This window comes from Sinocyclocheilus anshuiensis, unplaced genomic scaffold (assembly GCF_001515605.1).
Source record: "Sinocyclocheilus anshuiensis isolate Anshui unplaced genomic scaffold, SAMN03320099.WGS_v1.1 scaffold107, whole genome shotgun sequence".
NCBI classification, from domain to species: domain Eukaryota; kingdom Metazoa; phylum Chordata; class Actinopteri; order Cypriniformes; family Cyprinidae; genus Sinocyclocheilus; species Sinocyclocheilus anshuiensis.
Window position 1 is genome coordinate 2083960 of NW_015549584.1, and position 15195 is coordinate 2099154.

General features: G+C 38.9%; 1 protein-coding gene across 13 annotated transcripts; it reads left to right on the forward strand.

Annotated features, from left to right (window-relative positions):
* Nucleotides 1-692: 692 nt before the first annotated feature.
* On the forward strand, nucleotides 693-13707 carry LOC107657918 (TGF-beta-activated kinase 1 and MAP3K7-binding protein 3-like). 13 transcript variants are annotated; one of them, XR_001630727.1, is made up of 9 exons: nucleotides 693-869; nucleotides 6038-6206; nucleotides 8170-9331; nucleotides 10500-10660; nucleotides 11126-11219; nucleotides 11365-11439; nucleotides 11570-11641; nucleotides 12154-12220; nucleotides 12859-12936. XR_001630727.1 is itself a non-coding variant. In XM_016446236.1 (9 exons), exons 2-8 carry the CDS (start codon nucleotides 6105-6107, stop codon nucleotides 12165-12167), a joined length of 1680 nt encoding a protein of 559 aa, XP_016301722.1. In that variant the 5' UTR covers nucleotides 693-869; nucleotides 6038-6104; the 3' UTR covers nucleotides 12168-12192; nucleotides 12859-12936. The 13 variants fall into 13 exon arrangements, 9 of the variants coding, with proteins under 9 accessions (XP_016301722.1, XP_016301724.1, XP_016301718.1 ...); XR_001630728.1 differs by having other exon boundaries at nucleotides 12157-12220; XM_016446236.1 differs by having other exon boundaries at nucleotides 12154-12192.
* Nucleotides 13708-15195: the final 1488 nt, after the last annotated feature.

A 15195-nucleotide genomic window follows, 5' to 3' on the forward strand; every position in this document is an offset into this window, starting at 1 on the left:
AGAATTCCATCTTACATTTTCGCCGTAAACATCAGCAACTGCACCAAATTGCCCAATTTTTTTGCCCAGTTTGGGCTGCTATTCTTCTTCAAGTATGAGCTTCATATTGTCTATATCAAATACAGCCATTAAACCTGATGCATTAAATATGATATGAGGATTAAAAAAAATACTTTACGTCAGGCCATACAGGGTTAAAGTGTGCACAAAGATGTCCTATATTTCCACACTGCTATAGACTGTATTGGTTACTAAAGGTTTAGCAATGTAGCCTACAATCTACATTTTTTTTAAAACAACCCAATTTGGGTCATTTTGGCAACCCAGCACTGGGTACATCCCTTTTTGACCCAACGCTAGGTTGCCAAAATGACCCAAATTGAGTTAAATCAACCACAATTTGGGTTGAAAAACTAACCCAGTGTTTTTCTCAGAAAAAAAGGTACAAAAGCTGTCACTGGGACTTTGTACCAAATTTACCTCCAAAGGGTGCTCATTACTACCTAAATTGTACATATTGGTATCTAAATCACATATTTATTATAGTAATTTTGAAAGAGTACCACCCCAGGGAGTTTTCTTTTACCCATTTTACTGAGTGTAAAGGATCTCGTTTTTTTTACCCCAGCCCGACAGAGGGCATGAATGTGCCGTATATAGTTACATGAGAAACCTTCAACCGGAACGTCAGAGGAAGAGAAATAGGCGTAAGTGAAGGTGACAATTTTGTTGCGACTGTGCTAACCGCTGTGATCCCTGAAGAACCCCGGTGAATCGTTGTCATTTCAGATCACCTCAGCAGTCCGGTGACACACCCCCTGTGAAAAGCCTCGCTTGGATGGTCAATGGCCGCGAGGCTCCGGCGCACGGTATGTTGTCGTGCATATACTGTTATCAGCACGGCGAGCAGCCAACCGTTGTTTGCACTGCATCGAAACTGACAGCGAGTGAGTGTTCGTATAAACTGCTGTTTGGGTTTTTTACGATATCAGCAAGCTTTTGGCAGCTATTGCGCGCAGGATTAATTAGACGTCAGTCAGATAAACACGTGGGAGCGGCGTGCGTTGCGTTTCCGTTTCTCCCAGCGGCTAAATACCGGACGGCTAGCGGCTATGCTAATGCTAACGGTTAATGAACAGCCAGTGGGGGGTTTTTTCCAGCGATAACTACGTGCGAATGAAACGATTGTGTTTATCGTGATATTTACATATGTTGAAGAATCATGCAGAAACTTTGGTTTTGTAATGAGACCCTGTTGTCTGTGTTGATCCCGTCAATTGCGGCTTTCTATCTTTGTCATGTAAAAATAGCGCTGAGTTGTAGCTCTTAAACGGATTTGGCGACGGCTCGTCGTGGTTTCTCCGCGATCAGGAGGCATCTGACACATGTACTGGTCAGAACTGTCACTGCTTGACTTTAATAGTTTCTTTTTGGTAACAGATTGTGTTTTTTATGGATGCTTAGCTGGCTCGGCTAGTAGGAGACAGTGCTGGAATGAACCTGCGCTTGGTTTGTGTTGTCAAGAAGAACTGAAACTGACAAGGGAACCCATCATGAAGTTAATGTTGTTCATACAATCTAAAATGTTGGTGTTTAGTTTTATTTTTGCTGTTTTATTGTATATAAAACTGGTGTTGCATTCAAATGCATTTTTTTAATGTTCTTATGTGTCACTTGTATTTGTGGCTAGTTTGAGGTCGGCATCCCATCCTTTGAATTTGCTTATGTTCCGTTTAATATGTCTTTTAGCTTTGCATTTACACTTGATTTACCGGAGATATACCAAATAAACAAGCTTTTGTTCTGATAAATAACGTTAGCAGTTTTTCAGGTGCAGGTATGAAGTGTCTGTTCCTGTCTATTAGTGCGCCATGTTCACACTGCGCAGCCGAGAGTCTGCGGTCGTCTGGTGCATTAGCGACCGTAACCCTATAAAGACTGACGTGTGAAATAATAGTCAGAAAAATCAATTGTTTTGAAATGGAACATATTGAACCTTTAGACAAAATCTAAAAAAAAAAGTTTGCTCGTATGTTTTATGTTTTGTATCGTGTTTGATACATCATAGCTCAAATAGTTGTATGATATAGGCCTATATGGAGCTCACATTTGAGGAAGAAAAACACAAGTTTATTCAGAGGCCCAAACTGTGCAAAAATATGCACTTTTGTGCACATGTTGTTATTTATGTTAGTTGTTGTCTGTTGTTAATTACAAAAAGATGAAATTCTGATAGACATTATTATTATCTCATCTTACAAGCTGAGACTTGTTATAGCACTTGCATATCATTGCTCTTTTGTTGATTTTGATTGCTTCCATTGTCCTCATTTGTAAGTCGCGTTGGATAAAAGCGTCTGCTAAATGTAAATGTAAATTAGTGAGGTCTTTATAAACGGTCACTCAATATACAGGTGCATCTCAGTAAATTAGAATGTCATGGAAAAGTTCATTTATTTCAGTAATTCAACTCAAATTGTGAAACTCGTGTATTAAATAAATTCAATGCATACAGACTGAAGTAGTTTTAAGTCTTTGGATCTTTTAATTGTGATGATTTTGACTCACATTTAACAAAAACCCACCAATTCACAATCTCAACAAATTAGAATACTTGAACTTTTCCACGACATTCTAATTTATTGAGATGCACCTGTATTGCTCTATATCTCCTAATATGTCTTAAAGGTGCAATAGGTGATTGTCTTCAGAAAATGTTTTTGTTATGCTGGTTGAAAGTCTCTTCACATCCCGATAGCAATCATTAAGTTAAGTGGTCTAAATGCATTTATATGTATTTATATATTATGTGGAAGGCGTAGAACCAAGAAATGTTCATCTAATCCAAACGCTCAGGCTTTCCTACCTGCCTGTCAGCATATGTATTTGCATACCTCTGCGCATCCTGTTCGCGCAGACAGGATACGTCATCAGCACGTTCATGTACGTTGTGCAGACAGACAGAGCGAGAATGGCAGGCAAACATCAACAACCTGACCTTACTTCCTGGTATTGCAGTCCTTTTACTAACTGTACTATAAAGTTTTCTCACCGGTTACTAACACATAATGTATTGTAGTAATGTTGTCTCTGGTCGTCTGGTCTGTGTGTGCGTTCATGTGCTCAGGGGGCGTGGCTTTGGACGGCGATTGCAGGGAGGGTTGGACGTTCGCTTTCAGTGCTATCAGGCTAAAGTTAGCATTTTCCAAGATCTCCTACTGCACCTTTAAGATGATATTTTAAGGTTTAGTTTTATGATCAAAGGTCTGTAGTTTTCATTATGAGGACATACACTGCAATAGAAAAATACAATGATGATTAAGTGATGTACAAAAATCTTGCTCAAAGGCTTGTATCATGTTTGATGCTTGTTTTATCACCATTTTTTTTATGCTGTATGGATAATCAAGTAAAGTTGCTTCAGTCAAGTAAATGTTTATCTTGAAATGTTACTAACAATATAAGTTATTCTTACATTTACTTTATAAAATAATTAAACATTTGACAGTTTACCACAACCTAAAGGTGGACAGTTTTGCAATTATACTAAAAGGTCTTTTACTTCTCAAGGCATGTGGCAGATTGTGTAAAACAGTTTTTTTTTTTTTAGCAAAGTTTTGTTCATGTTGATCATTTAGTAGCCTTAAGAAATGTACCAATTATGTTGCCTAGGCTTTTTAGGGTTAAAGGGATGGTTCAGCCTAGAGCCCGACCGATATATCGTTTAGCCGATATTATCGGCCGATATGAGCCAATATGCCGCTGATATGCAAATTTTTCCCTGATAGCCCCCGGGGTTCGGGAGTTACGGGTGGTTAAATTCGTGGTCCGGTGCCGACCGATCTAGCGATCCCGGGGGGCTACTGGCACGCGGAGGGTGGCATTCGAGAGGGCTCCTCGAGCTGAAGGGATCCCTGAATTTGGTGGAGATCCGCCAGCGCGTTTGCGAGATAGTGACATCAGCCAACACTTTCACTTCAATAAGGAGGTCTCTTGTTCAGGCAGCAGCATTCAAGCGTTGTCTTATTCGACCGTAAGTGCCCTGTGAAGTGGACTTCACATGATATTCCGCCTTGATTTCAGATCGAAGGGAACGTACACGTTACATTCAAAGGGCATTAAAGTGCGCGAGACGTGAATTTAAATTTATTTACAGAGGTATATTATGTCACACTTCTCTAGTAAGTTTCGTCTGTGTGTGAAGACGGTAGCGCAAATCCGTGAATGAATGTTCCGAAGTGAAATAAACTTCAACGGAATAAAGTTGAATGGAATTGAATTGAATTAATTAAAACTATTCATTAATAAACTTCAACTTTACTGTTCAGTGCACTGATGTCAGACTAATTTTGGATAATAAAGTTTGTTAAATTGTTACATATCTTTGTCACGTCATTAAAAGTTTTTTATCCCCACATTTGAGTGATCATTGCAAAAAATGTATATATATTCTGTTTATGTATATACTGTATTCTATATACCAGTCAAAAGTTTGGACACACGAATGGGAAAGTGTCCAAACATTTGACTGGTACTGTACTATAATATACACAAAGAATATCGGCCGATATATCGATATATTTTACTCCCTAATATTGGTATCGGCCCCAAAAAACCCATATCGGTCAGGCTCTAGTTCAGCCTATACTCACCCTGTCATTCTGACCAACTCATATATTTCAGGACTCCAGACTGCATTTTGCGACCATTTTTTCTGCCTGTGCGACTAAATTTTGTGACGCTAGAGTAAAACACTACCGTCCACTTTCAGAAGTTGTTGTAGGGGTGCTTTCTTCTCACAAAAAGGGAAACGTATGCTAGTTATATTAGAATCAAAATCAGAATGAGCTTTATTCACCACTTAAGTGTGCACAAACACAAGGAATTTTTTGTGGTTTTACAGGAGCTCTTGATACATACATACATACAAATAACCATATATATATATATATATGACACAAGATAGTTCTAGAAGTTCACAGAACTGACTCGGCAACAGCTGTTGCACTTTGTGGCACTTTAAGCATTATCGTATCGCATTATTTAATGAGTTATCGCATATCGCATTTTTCTTCAATATCACACAGCCCTAGTGCGCGCAGCAAAAATGACGTGAATATTGAGGAAACAATGGATGGTTTTCATGCTAAAGTAAAGTAAAAGACCGCTTCTTAAACCGGAGAAGGTGAACATGTTGGTATTCTTGTGGGAAAAACACATGCAGCACTGTCACCGACAACAAGTTTTACTTTTCTTTTTGTTTTCATTTTGAAAAGCTTGTTATCTTTGCTGTTTACCTCACGTTACGCTATGGAGGCTCTTTTATTTTTATTTTTTATTTGATTCCTCAGTGTTTGCTAACTGTTCTGTAAGTTATTAGTGGGTATGCCTCATCTTATTCGTTTTTGTTAATAAATGTTTTGTAAGCTAGTTTGTCATTGTATCTTACTGTTTTATTGTTGTTGTGCTTTTTAATTAAGAATAACAATGAATCCATCTTTTGTTTTAGTCTTAAAAAGTGAAAGGTGTGTAGATGTATGTAAGCAAAACAGACAATTATCTTTTCTTGTAAAACGTTACAACAAGATTGCGAATTCGAAAGTGAAAGCACCACAAGCCCGGCACATAACACAGCAAAAGAACTCCCATTCACAAAATTCAAATCACAAATACTACTGATGAAAAAGAATGGGTTGAATGTTAACCGCTTTCGTTTCCATATAACTATAAACTATGATAAAAGTTAATCAGCATGCATTGATTAATACCATGTTGTAGCACAAAAAAAAAAAAATATTGCGACCAAATCATGTGCTAGTGCGACCAACTGAGAAAGTTAGTCGCAAAAGAGCGACCAGTGGGAAGAATGAGTCTGGAGCCCTGTAGTTGAATGAATGTGCGTGTTAATGATACCAAAACTGTCCCTTTAATGATTTCTCTTTGTTGCAAACACCCCAAGGTAGTTTGTTAGCAGTGCATGTGAGTAGTCAAACTCGATCTGTGGCTCTGATGTGATGTTATTCATGTGTGTTGTCAGGGGATGAGAGGAGAGCAGGTGCTGCGCTCCTGGCTGCGGACTCAGTGACTCTCTCTTTGGGCTCAGGATGGCGCAGGGAGGGCCTCAGTTGGACTATCACATACTGCAGGACCTCAAGCAGCGCTTCCCAGAGATTCCAGAGAAAGTAGTGTCTCAGTGCCTTCTTCAGGTGAGAACCAGCAGTCACAATTGAAACAAATGGGATGTTAAGAATGTTTGTGGCCTGCTTCGACATTGAGTCATTTTGACCCAGAAACACACGTGAATGAAATGGGAAAGCTTTTGCTATTACAATATAATAACATATAATTATGTTTCTCCAAAACTGCTGATTATATAATCATCTACAGGGCTCTCATAAAACTCGTTTTTGAGAAAACTTTCTTTTGTCATGTTTTATTATTTCCATTTTTTTTATATATATATATATATATAGAGAGAGAGATTTTAGTGATTATTCTCTAGAGTTTTCTTTCTTTCTACCTAACAAACCATGGACATAAAATGGCTTTCCTGAGATAAAATCAAGTCGGGTGGCATGTTGTCCACAAGTGGTTTTATTGATATCGTTTATTGATGTGAATCACTGATTGGGCGATTACATAACAACGTTTATTGTTCGAATGTTGTAATAAAATTGACTTAATTTGAAAGTTAAAAGTTGGCATTGCTTTATCAAAAAAGGTTTCTCCTCAAAATTACGTGTTCATCTCCAACTCCCAAAATTTTACACACATTTTACAAATGATCTTATGAAAATCAACTGTTGACTGTAAGGGTCATGTACGCCACCCATTAAAAGGTTTGCAGTTGGTAATATTTTGTAATGCTTTTAAAAGTCTCTTATGCTCATCAAGGCTGAATGTATTTGATCAAAAATACAGGGAAAACGGTAATATTGTGAAATATTATTATAATTTAAATGAACTGTTTTCAATGTTAATATAATAATTTATCAAATATAATTTATTCCTTTGATGGCAGAGCTGAATTTTTAGCAGCCATTACTCAAGTCTTCAGTGCCACATGATCCTTCAGAAATCATTATATGTTGATTTGATGCTCAAAAACATTTCTTAAAGGGGTCCTATTATGCTTTTTCACTTTTTTAATTTTAGTCAGTGTGTAGTGTGTATGTTTGGGCATAAAAAAGATCTAGAAAGTTACAAATCTCAAAGTCCACTCCAAGGGGAGATATTTCATTTTTTAAAAATCCCTTTTCAAGAACTACAACGAACGGCTCGTTTGGACTACAGCGTTTGTTTCCGGGCTTTGTGATATCACAAAGCGGCTCATTGGAATATTATTACAAATAATTCCCGCCTACAGAAATTGGAATGGTTGGGGGGTGGGGAGGGGCGAGGTTGTGGTTAGAACGCTTGGTTGAGTGAGTGCATCAGACGAGACGACGAAGAAGAAGAGCTGCTGTGCTGTAGCGTCAAATTTTTGGCATGTCTAGAACAGCGGTTCTCAATTGGCAGTACTGAAACACCGTCTAAGCTGTTCACCAATCACAACGCACTGGAACAGCTAACCAATCACAACACATTTTGTTTTTCGGAAGGTGGACCTTCATCAAAGCCAGAACTAATCGAGCCGTTTGTGCCAGGATGGGGAGAAAGGTATTTTAATAATGTAAATTATGTGAAAAATAATGTGGTTTTTTTTCGAACCACCAAGCATGAGAACATGTTCTAGTACCCAAAACAAAATCAAGACTTTGTAAAAGAGCATAATAGGACCCCTTTAATATTATTGATGTTGAAAACAGTTGTGCCTGTTAATATATTTGTGGAAATTATTATTTTTTTTTGTTCAGGATTTGTGGAATAGAAAATTTAAAAGAGCAGCATTTATTTAAAATAAAAATTTTGTAATGCACTGTCACTTTTGATCAATTTAATGCATTCCTGCTTAATACAAATAATAATTTCTTTAAAAAAATGTACTGACCCCCAAACTTTTGAACTATGGCATATGTAAACCTTATGATAATGATGTGCAGTGAGTGTGAAGTTTTATCAGTAATATTTTCTTCTGTGTCATTTTGGCTCAATGCCATTACTGAGTGTATCTGAGAGGCATCAGGTGCAAGAACATGTTTACTTTACTGTCTTTTATTTCCTCTTCAGAACAACAATAACCTGGACCTCTGCTGCCATCTGCTGGCTCAGGAGAGTAATAGATACCTGTATGAGGAGTACCACAGCCCAGATGACTTGCACTTAAACCGGAACCACATGCTGCACATTAGTGTGGGTTACCCTGCTACTGAAGGGGTTAAAAATAATGCTGGTGGCCGAGCTTTGGTCCACAGTTCCAGCGACGGGCACATCGAGCATCCTCGAAGTGGTTTCCCTGAGCCCCTCTCCGCCCCAGCTACTATGGTGCCGTCACCCGGCTTCAACCCCTTCTTCATGAACGATCAAGGATGCTCGAACATCCCCACCCCTCCACCCAGCATCCAGGGCATGTCACCCACATACCACCCTGTCCCACGTTACATGCCTCCCATAACGGTTACCCTCTCCCAGAACATCCCCTCTGCCCCACAAGCGCTGCAGATCCCCCCTGGTGCCTATTGTAACAGTGGGAGCACCGTGTACATGCGTCCTTCACCGTCTCAAAGTCCTCAACCCACTCCCTGGTCCACATCTGGGACATCTGTGTACCAGAAGTCTCCTTACGCCACTCCGACATACCCATCCCCGTACAGTTCTCCCCAACATCAGGTCCAGCAGCCGCCCCAGGTGTTTCTGCCCATAAGTCCCCCCACTCTCCCTGGGCTGTCCTACCAGCAGCCGCCAGTTTCCCACAGGCCTTTTATGTCCTCCAAAGGCCCTATGAAGAACCAGATAGAGATCACACTGGAGGGACAACGACCACGGAGTAACTCCCCTGTACATGCTCCGCAGGGATCGCTCTATATGGCCACCAGCCCTTCCCTGAGCTCCCCGTCCCGGGCCATTAGTATGACCGGACCCCCCGGGGCCTCCATTCATCAAGGAATTTATGTCCACCAGGGTGTGGCAAGGCCCCGGCCCACATCCTCTCCTCAGCCGGCCACCTCTGCGTTCATCAAGATCAAAATGTCCCCTGGGCAGGTGCAGCGTTCCTCAAGTTCTCCACCAGTTAAGACAGAATCCCTCCTCAATATAGTGGACCAGGGCGAGCGCCACGCCGCCCCTCCTCCGATCCTGCCCATCTCTGCCCTGCCAGGGAACATCTCGAGTCAGATCAACCGCATGCCTAGACGATCAAGCTCCGGCTCGGATGACTATGCATATACTCAAGGTATGAATCTGCTTATGCAAGACCTCGTGTTTGTATAGAAATTACACACATAATTAAGTATATTTAATTTTTTTATTAATACTTTTATTCAGCAAGGATGCATTAACTTGATCAAACGTGACAGTAAATGCATGTATAACGTTACAGAATATTTATTTTAAATATATTTCCTTTTAAATTTCTATTCATCAAAGAATCCTGAAAAAATTATCAAGGGTTTCCAAAAAATATTGAGCAGCACAACTCCTTTCAACATTATTAAAAGTAAGAGTGTTTCTTGTGAACCAAGCCAGCATATTAGAATGATTTCTGAAGGATCGTGTGGCTGCTGAAAATTCAGTTTTGGCATCACTGGAATAAATTACATTTTAAAAATATTAAAGTGTAAATTGTAATAATATTTCATAATGTATCACTTTTTTGATCAAATGAATGCAGCCTTCTTTTAAAATCATTACAAAATCCAAAATCTTGCCAACCCCAAACTTTTAAATGATAGTGTGTACGTATATGTATGTTTGTTTGCGGGCTGGGCGATGCTGTAAATATTAGCAGTATCATTGCAGTATCTTTACTGATGATACAAAATTAGTGAATATTGTGTATATTTGTAATATTTTTTGAGAGAAGATGCAAAATTTTTAGATATATCCCACAGCCCTAGTATGTATGCATATGTGTGAATAAATATAATAAAATATTTATTTGATCAGGCTGGCTTATTTATGTCTGGACTTTTCCAGGAGTCAAGGAACACATATTTTTAATTGAATGCTGAGAAACTTGAGAAAGCCATGTTAAAATGTATTATATTATAAAATCTAGTAGCTAGTCCTTGCTTTATAAACTATTATGTATTTTTTTATAAAACTGCTTAAATGGTGTGTACATACACAGATTAGTAATGTAGTATACTATATATAGTTTTTTTCTAGGCAGTTAATATCCAGTAAAGCATATGTATCCTTAATTATACATCACTCATGAAAAAAAACTGCTTGGGTTTATCAGATAACTCTCTCCTGTCAAAGTGGTCAGTTCCTGTCCAGAATAAGCTGGTTATACAACTTCTTTGCATCCGTTTATGGTGTTTGTATGCATCAGGGTTGGGTGTATGTGGGGAAGTGTTGTACAGTCTTGTATACTTGTGTCTAATGCTCCTCCTCAGCACTGCTCCTGCACCAGCGTGCTCGGATGGAGCGTCTGATGAAAGAACTCATGCTGGAGCGGCAGAAACTGGAGCAGTTGAAGGCGGAAGTGAATGAAATGGAATTTGACGCCCTGCAGAGACGCTTCAGACGGGTGAACAGCACCAGCCTGATCCCTCGGGTAAGAGAGAGACAAAAAACAAGGCTTTTATAGCATGTGAATGCATCTTTTTGAACGAGTGCGGAACACCCACCCACTTGTTTTACATCACTAATAAAGGGAATGAATGAATCCTCGTCAACTTCTCCAAATGAGCCATGCGTAAAAAAAAATAAAAAATCATACATACCTAGAATCTACGTGCAGAACTTGCAAATACAATAAGGTGGAAATGAATCACATCTGTTCATTCGGTTCTCGCTCATTCTGCATGCTTCACAGACTATGAATGAATCTCTTTTCAAACGTTAAACTGCTGTACATAATGTACTCATCCAGTGCAACCGTCATCTCTTTCCTCTGACTTTAACAAGCTACTGTGAAGAGAGTAACAGCAATAAACTGCTTTTATGTGTGCGGTTAATGTGAAAAAGTCATGTACTCTCTGTGTGCGTGTGTGTGCGTGTGTGCGTGCACATTTCCTAGCCAGAGGATATGACCAGAATTCGGTCGCAAAACAGACAGCTCCAGATTGACATTGATTGCACCTTGAAGGAGACAGACCTGCTGCAGTCTCGAGGTAAAAGTAGCATGAATGTACTCATCTTTATGGCACACAGTGTGAACTGAACATTAGCACGTTTGCACTGATTGTTGGAAATTGTGCTGATAATTATGACTACCATTTGCTTCATCCATCTCTTATTTTTTTATTTATTTTTTAGGCAAGTTTGACGTGAGAACCATGAACAACTTTTATGATAATATACAGCCTGGCCCTGTTCTGCTGCAGTCCAGAGGTAAAAATAGCACAAATGTAGTCATCTTTATGACTATAGCACAGCATTATTTCATGTGATTGCACAGATTGATAATTATGATTATCATTTGCTTCATCCATCTCTTATTTGTTGTTTATTTATTTTTTAGGCAAGTTTGACGTGAGAACCATGAACAACTTTTATGATAATATACAGCCTGGCCCTGTTGTACCTCCAAGAGGTGGGAATTCAATAATTTTTTAATTTTATTTAGTCAACTGTCACAATGTTGCTTTATTTAAACATGTCATCATTTTATGTTTTGGTAATTCTTTACAACAAGGTTCAATTCGTTAATATTAGTTAATGCATTTGGTATCATGAACCCGAACTGAAAAATACTTGTCAAGCATTTATTAATTTCTACATATGTTAATACATTTTCAACATTTCAGATGAATGCCGTGTTCATGTCGTGTCATAATTACAGTAATTGTTAGATGATAACAAGGACGTTCATTATGCAATGCCTATTTAAAAAAAAAAAAAAAACCTGTTTATTCAGCATGTGCTGTATGCTTGCTACATTAGTATTGTATGTCTTGTTTATTTTTAGATTATTCCTGAATGAAGTCATTAACAGTAGACAATTATAGGAATTATTGAACAGAAATATTATGAAATAACTGCATAAGTACTTTTTACAGTGGCTAAAGCCGCTGTCATTTTGATTGTTTCCGCATGTTGTTGCAGCAGTCAGGTGGTAGAAGTTGGAGCTGTCCAAAAAATCTTGTGAGTTTAATGATGCTCCAAAATTTTGGTAAGAGAACAGATTTGGCCGAAAATGTAAAAAAAAATTATATATATATATATACATATGCGCACACACACACACACACACACACACACAAATCTATAATAGAAATTCATTATATATGAACTATTTTGATTAATTGATTCTTAAATACATTTTATTTTCTGTTTTGTTTTTTTTTCTTTGGCTGAAGAGTGTTAATTTCAGTTCATCACTATTTGTCAAAATTATTCATTTTTAGTACACTTGATACATTAATGTTAATGAATTGAACCTTAAGTTACAAGTTTTGTCCCTTTGCAATGCAAGAATTTACCTAGATGTGGTTTTCATTAAAAAATCTCATGGAATTTCTAGACTAACCTCCATTGAGCTAAAATGAGCTCTTTGCTCTCTGAATATCCTGTCAGATTTGTCCTGACCTCTGACTACACTAGTGGAGTGGAGGGTATTGGGTTGCTTGTTATGATATAGTGTTTCTTGCACCCTGGTTCTATTTTCATCGCTCTTTTGTTGCTATGTGGGGCCAGTGGCCCAAATTGGCAATGGGTGTGGCTAGATCTTCCTCAAGCCTTCAAATTTAGCTCACAGCAGCAATAAATAAGTGTGTGTATGCTGTTTCATGTTTTGTCTCTTCTATCTAGTTAAGCCTCCGGTCGTACAAAGGGACGAGGATTTTGAAGGCGCTCAGTGGAACTGTGAAAGCTGCACTTTTCTTAACCACCCCGCGCTGCACCGCTGCGAACAGTGTGAGATGCCACGCAACACTTGAGCCAGCTTCACCGCGACCCTTCCCGACAGGCCATGAACCTCACTCTTCCTACTAATCTTCTGTTCCATCATGCAAAGTTCAAGTCCCGCCTATCATTTGCCGATTTCTGTCCCTTGTGCCCTCAGCTTCACCCAGCAATAACTGAGCCGTACCCGACAGAAGAAGAGACAACTACTCTAGTAAAATATTATCCAATCAGAAGCACCCTGTGTTACCTCTTGAGGAGCTTCCTGCACTTGTATTTACTTTCTACTTTTTTTTTTTCTACTGAAAGATGCTTTAAAAGAGGAAGTAGGGTGACTTAACAGAAACAAGGGATTGATTGATTGGCGCTGGAGTGGACTGAGAAGGCGTGGTTTTAGGAAAGGGTGGAGCTTCCAGATGTTGAGGAGGTGTGGTTTACCAAGCTACCATTCCAAGCAGAATAAGACTGCCGCGTTTACATGGAAAAAGCCCCAAACAATCCCGCACACGGGGCTTCTCTCACAACATGATAAATGTATTGACATAAGCAGGGGCTGAATAATTTTTAATGTAGACTTTACACTGTATGTGCTCACTATGAGTTCTTTCATGAATGAAGAACACTACAAGACCTGCATATGAACCTATACCTGGTACTTTTATGCATATGCCACACTGTATTCTGTGTTTAAGGTGTTGATTTCCTGTGCAAATGCCTCAAGTTGCTGTACTTAATAAAGGATCTGATTCTATGTGACTATATGCTGATGTTGAGATCTTTCGAATGCAAAACCATGAGCATACCACATTGTTCTTTTTTATGTTTATTTGGTTAGTATATAAATTAGTACAATATGTCACCATTGTATTCGGGACAGAAAAATCCCAACAGAAAGCACGCAATCACTCAAACGATCCATGCGCCCTCATTCAGACACACCAACATGCACACAACAGGCTGACAGTGCTAAAAAAACAACCCTACAGTCTGCCTTTAACTACCTGTTTGGATACTTATGCAAAAGACTACTAATCACTCTTCAGATACCAGTCAAAAAACTAGTCTATATGCAAGGCTGGGTTACACCACAAGACCTAGGTTTTCTACAATGCAAAGTATCTTCTACCAAATCCCTTTTAAACTGAATAAGAGATATGCGCATGTTTCCAGATGTGCACAAATTAACTGTATGGTGACAATTCATGTGCTATGTACATGATCTGTGCTTAAAGTAACATCAGTTTTTCTTAGCGTTTTATGAGAGCACTTATGCTTGGATGCACATCTACGGATAAAGGTGTGGTCACATTTCCCGTTCGGCAAATTTTCGCATTCGAAATACAGTAATTTCAATTGGAATCCATGCAAAGGGGAATTCCACGGGAGTGTGAAATTTTACAATGGGTTCAAATTGGTCATGTGATTTCGCCGCATTGACCAACACAATGTTTTCGAATTAAAAATGATAATTTCAGTAGAAATCCAAGCAAAGGAGAATTTCACATGAGAGTGAAATATTTCGCAACTTTTTCAAACTGGTCATGTGAATTCGCCACATTGGCCAACATAAAGTTGCTTGGTTTAAAAGTGATTTCTGAATGAGCTGTGCTTCATACATCACTACACTATTGACAGTAGACTATGGACCTTCTAACGTTATGTAATTATTTTTTACCATTACTAACATTTACTGGTGATCAGTGAAAATTTGTGGAGAAATCCATTCATTCCAATAGAAATCTGCGATCAAGAGTTTTACATGAGGCAGATTTCACTCGTATTCAAGTCGGTCGCGCAAATTCCCCACGCTGATCAACAGAAAGCTGCTTGGTTTGAAAGTGACTTACAGGGGTGGTTAACTGGTTTTTTTCTAGGCTTGATTATGTTTATGGGGTGCAGTCTAACATGTGTTAACGCTTCGTTTTTTTAAAAACGCATTATTTTTCACATAATTTACGTTTATTCCACACCTCTGTCCCTTCTCTGAGAAATGGGCTGATCATTTCCATCTTTTATGAAGCCCCTCCCTCAGAAATAGGCGATGGGCTCTGATTGGTTGGCTAGCCCAGTGTGTTGTGATTGGCTAAACCGCCTCTAGCGCGCGTCTAGTCGCCGCGCCCCTCACCTCGGCGGCATGTGCTCCGGTTGTATTGTAAACAACTGCATTGTTAATATCACTTATCAGTTTGAGCCCGATTGAGAAGCAGAGGATATTATTGAAGAGGATCGTGCAGAACCTGTGCA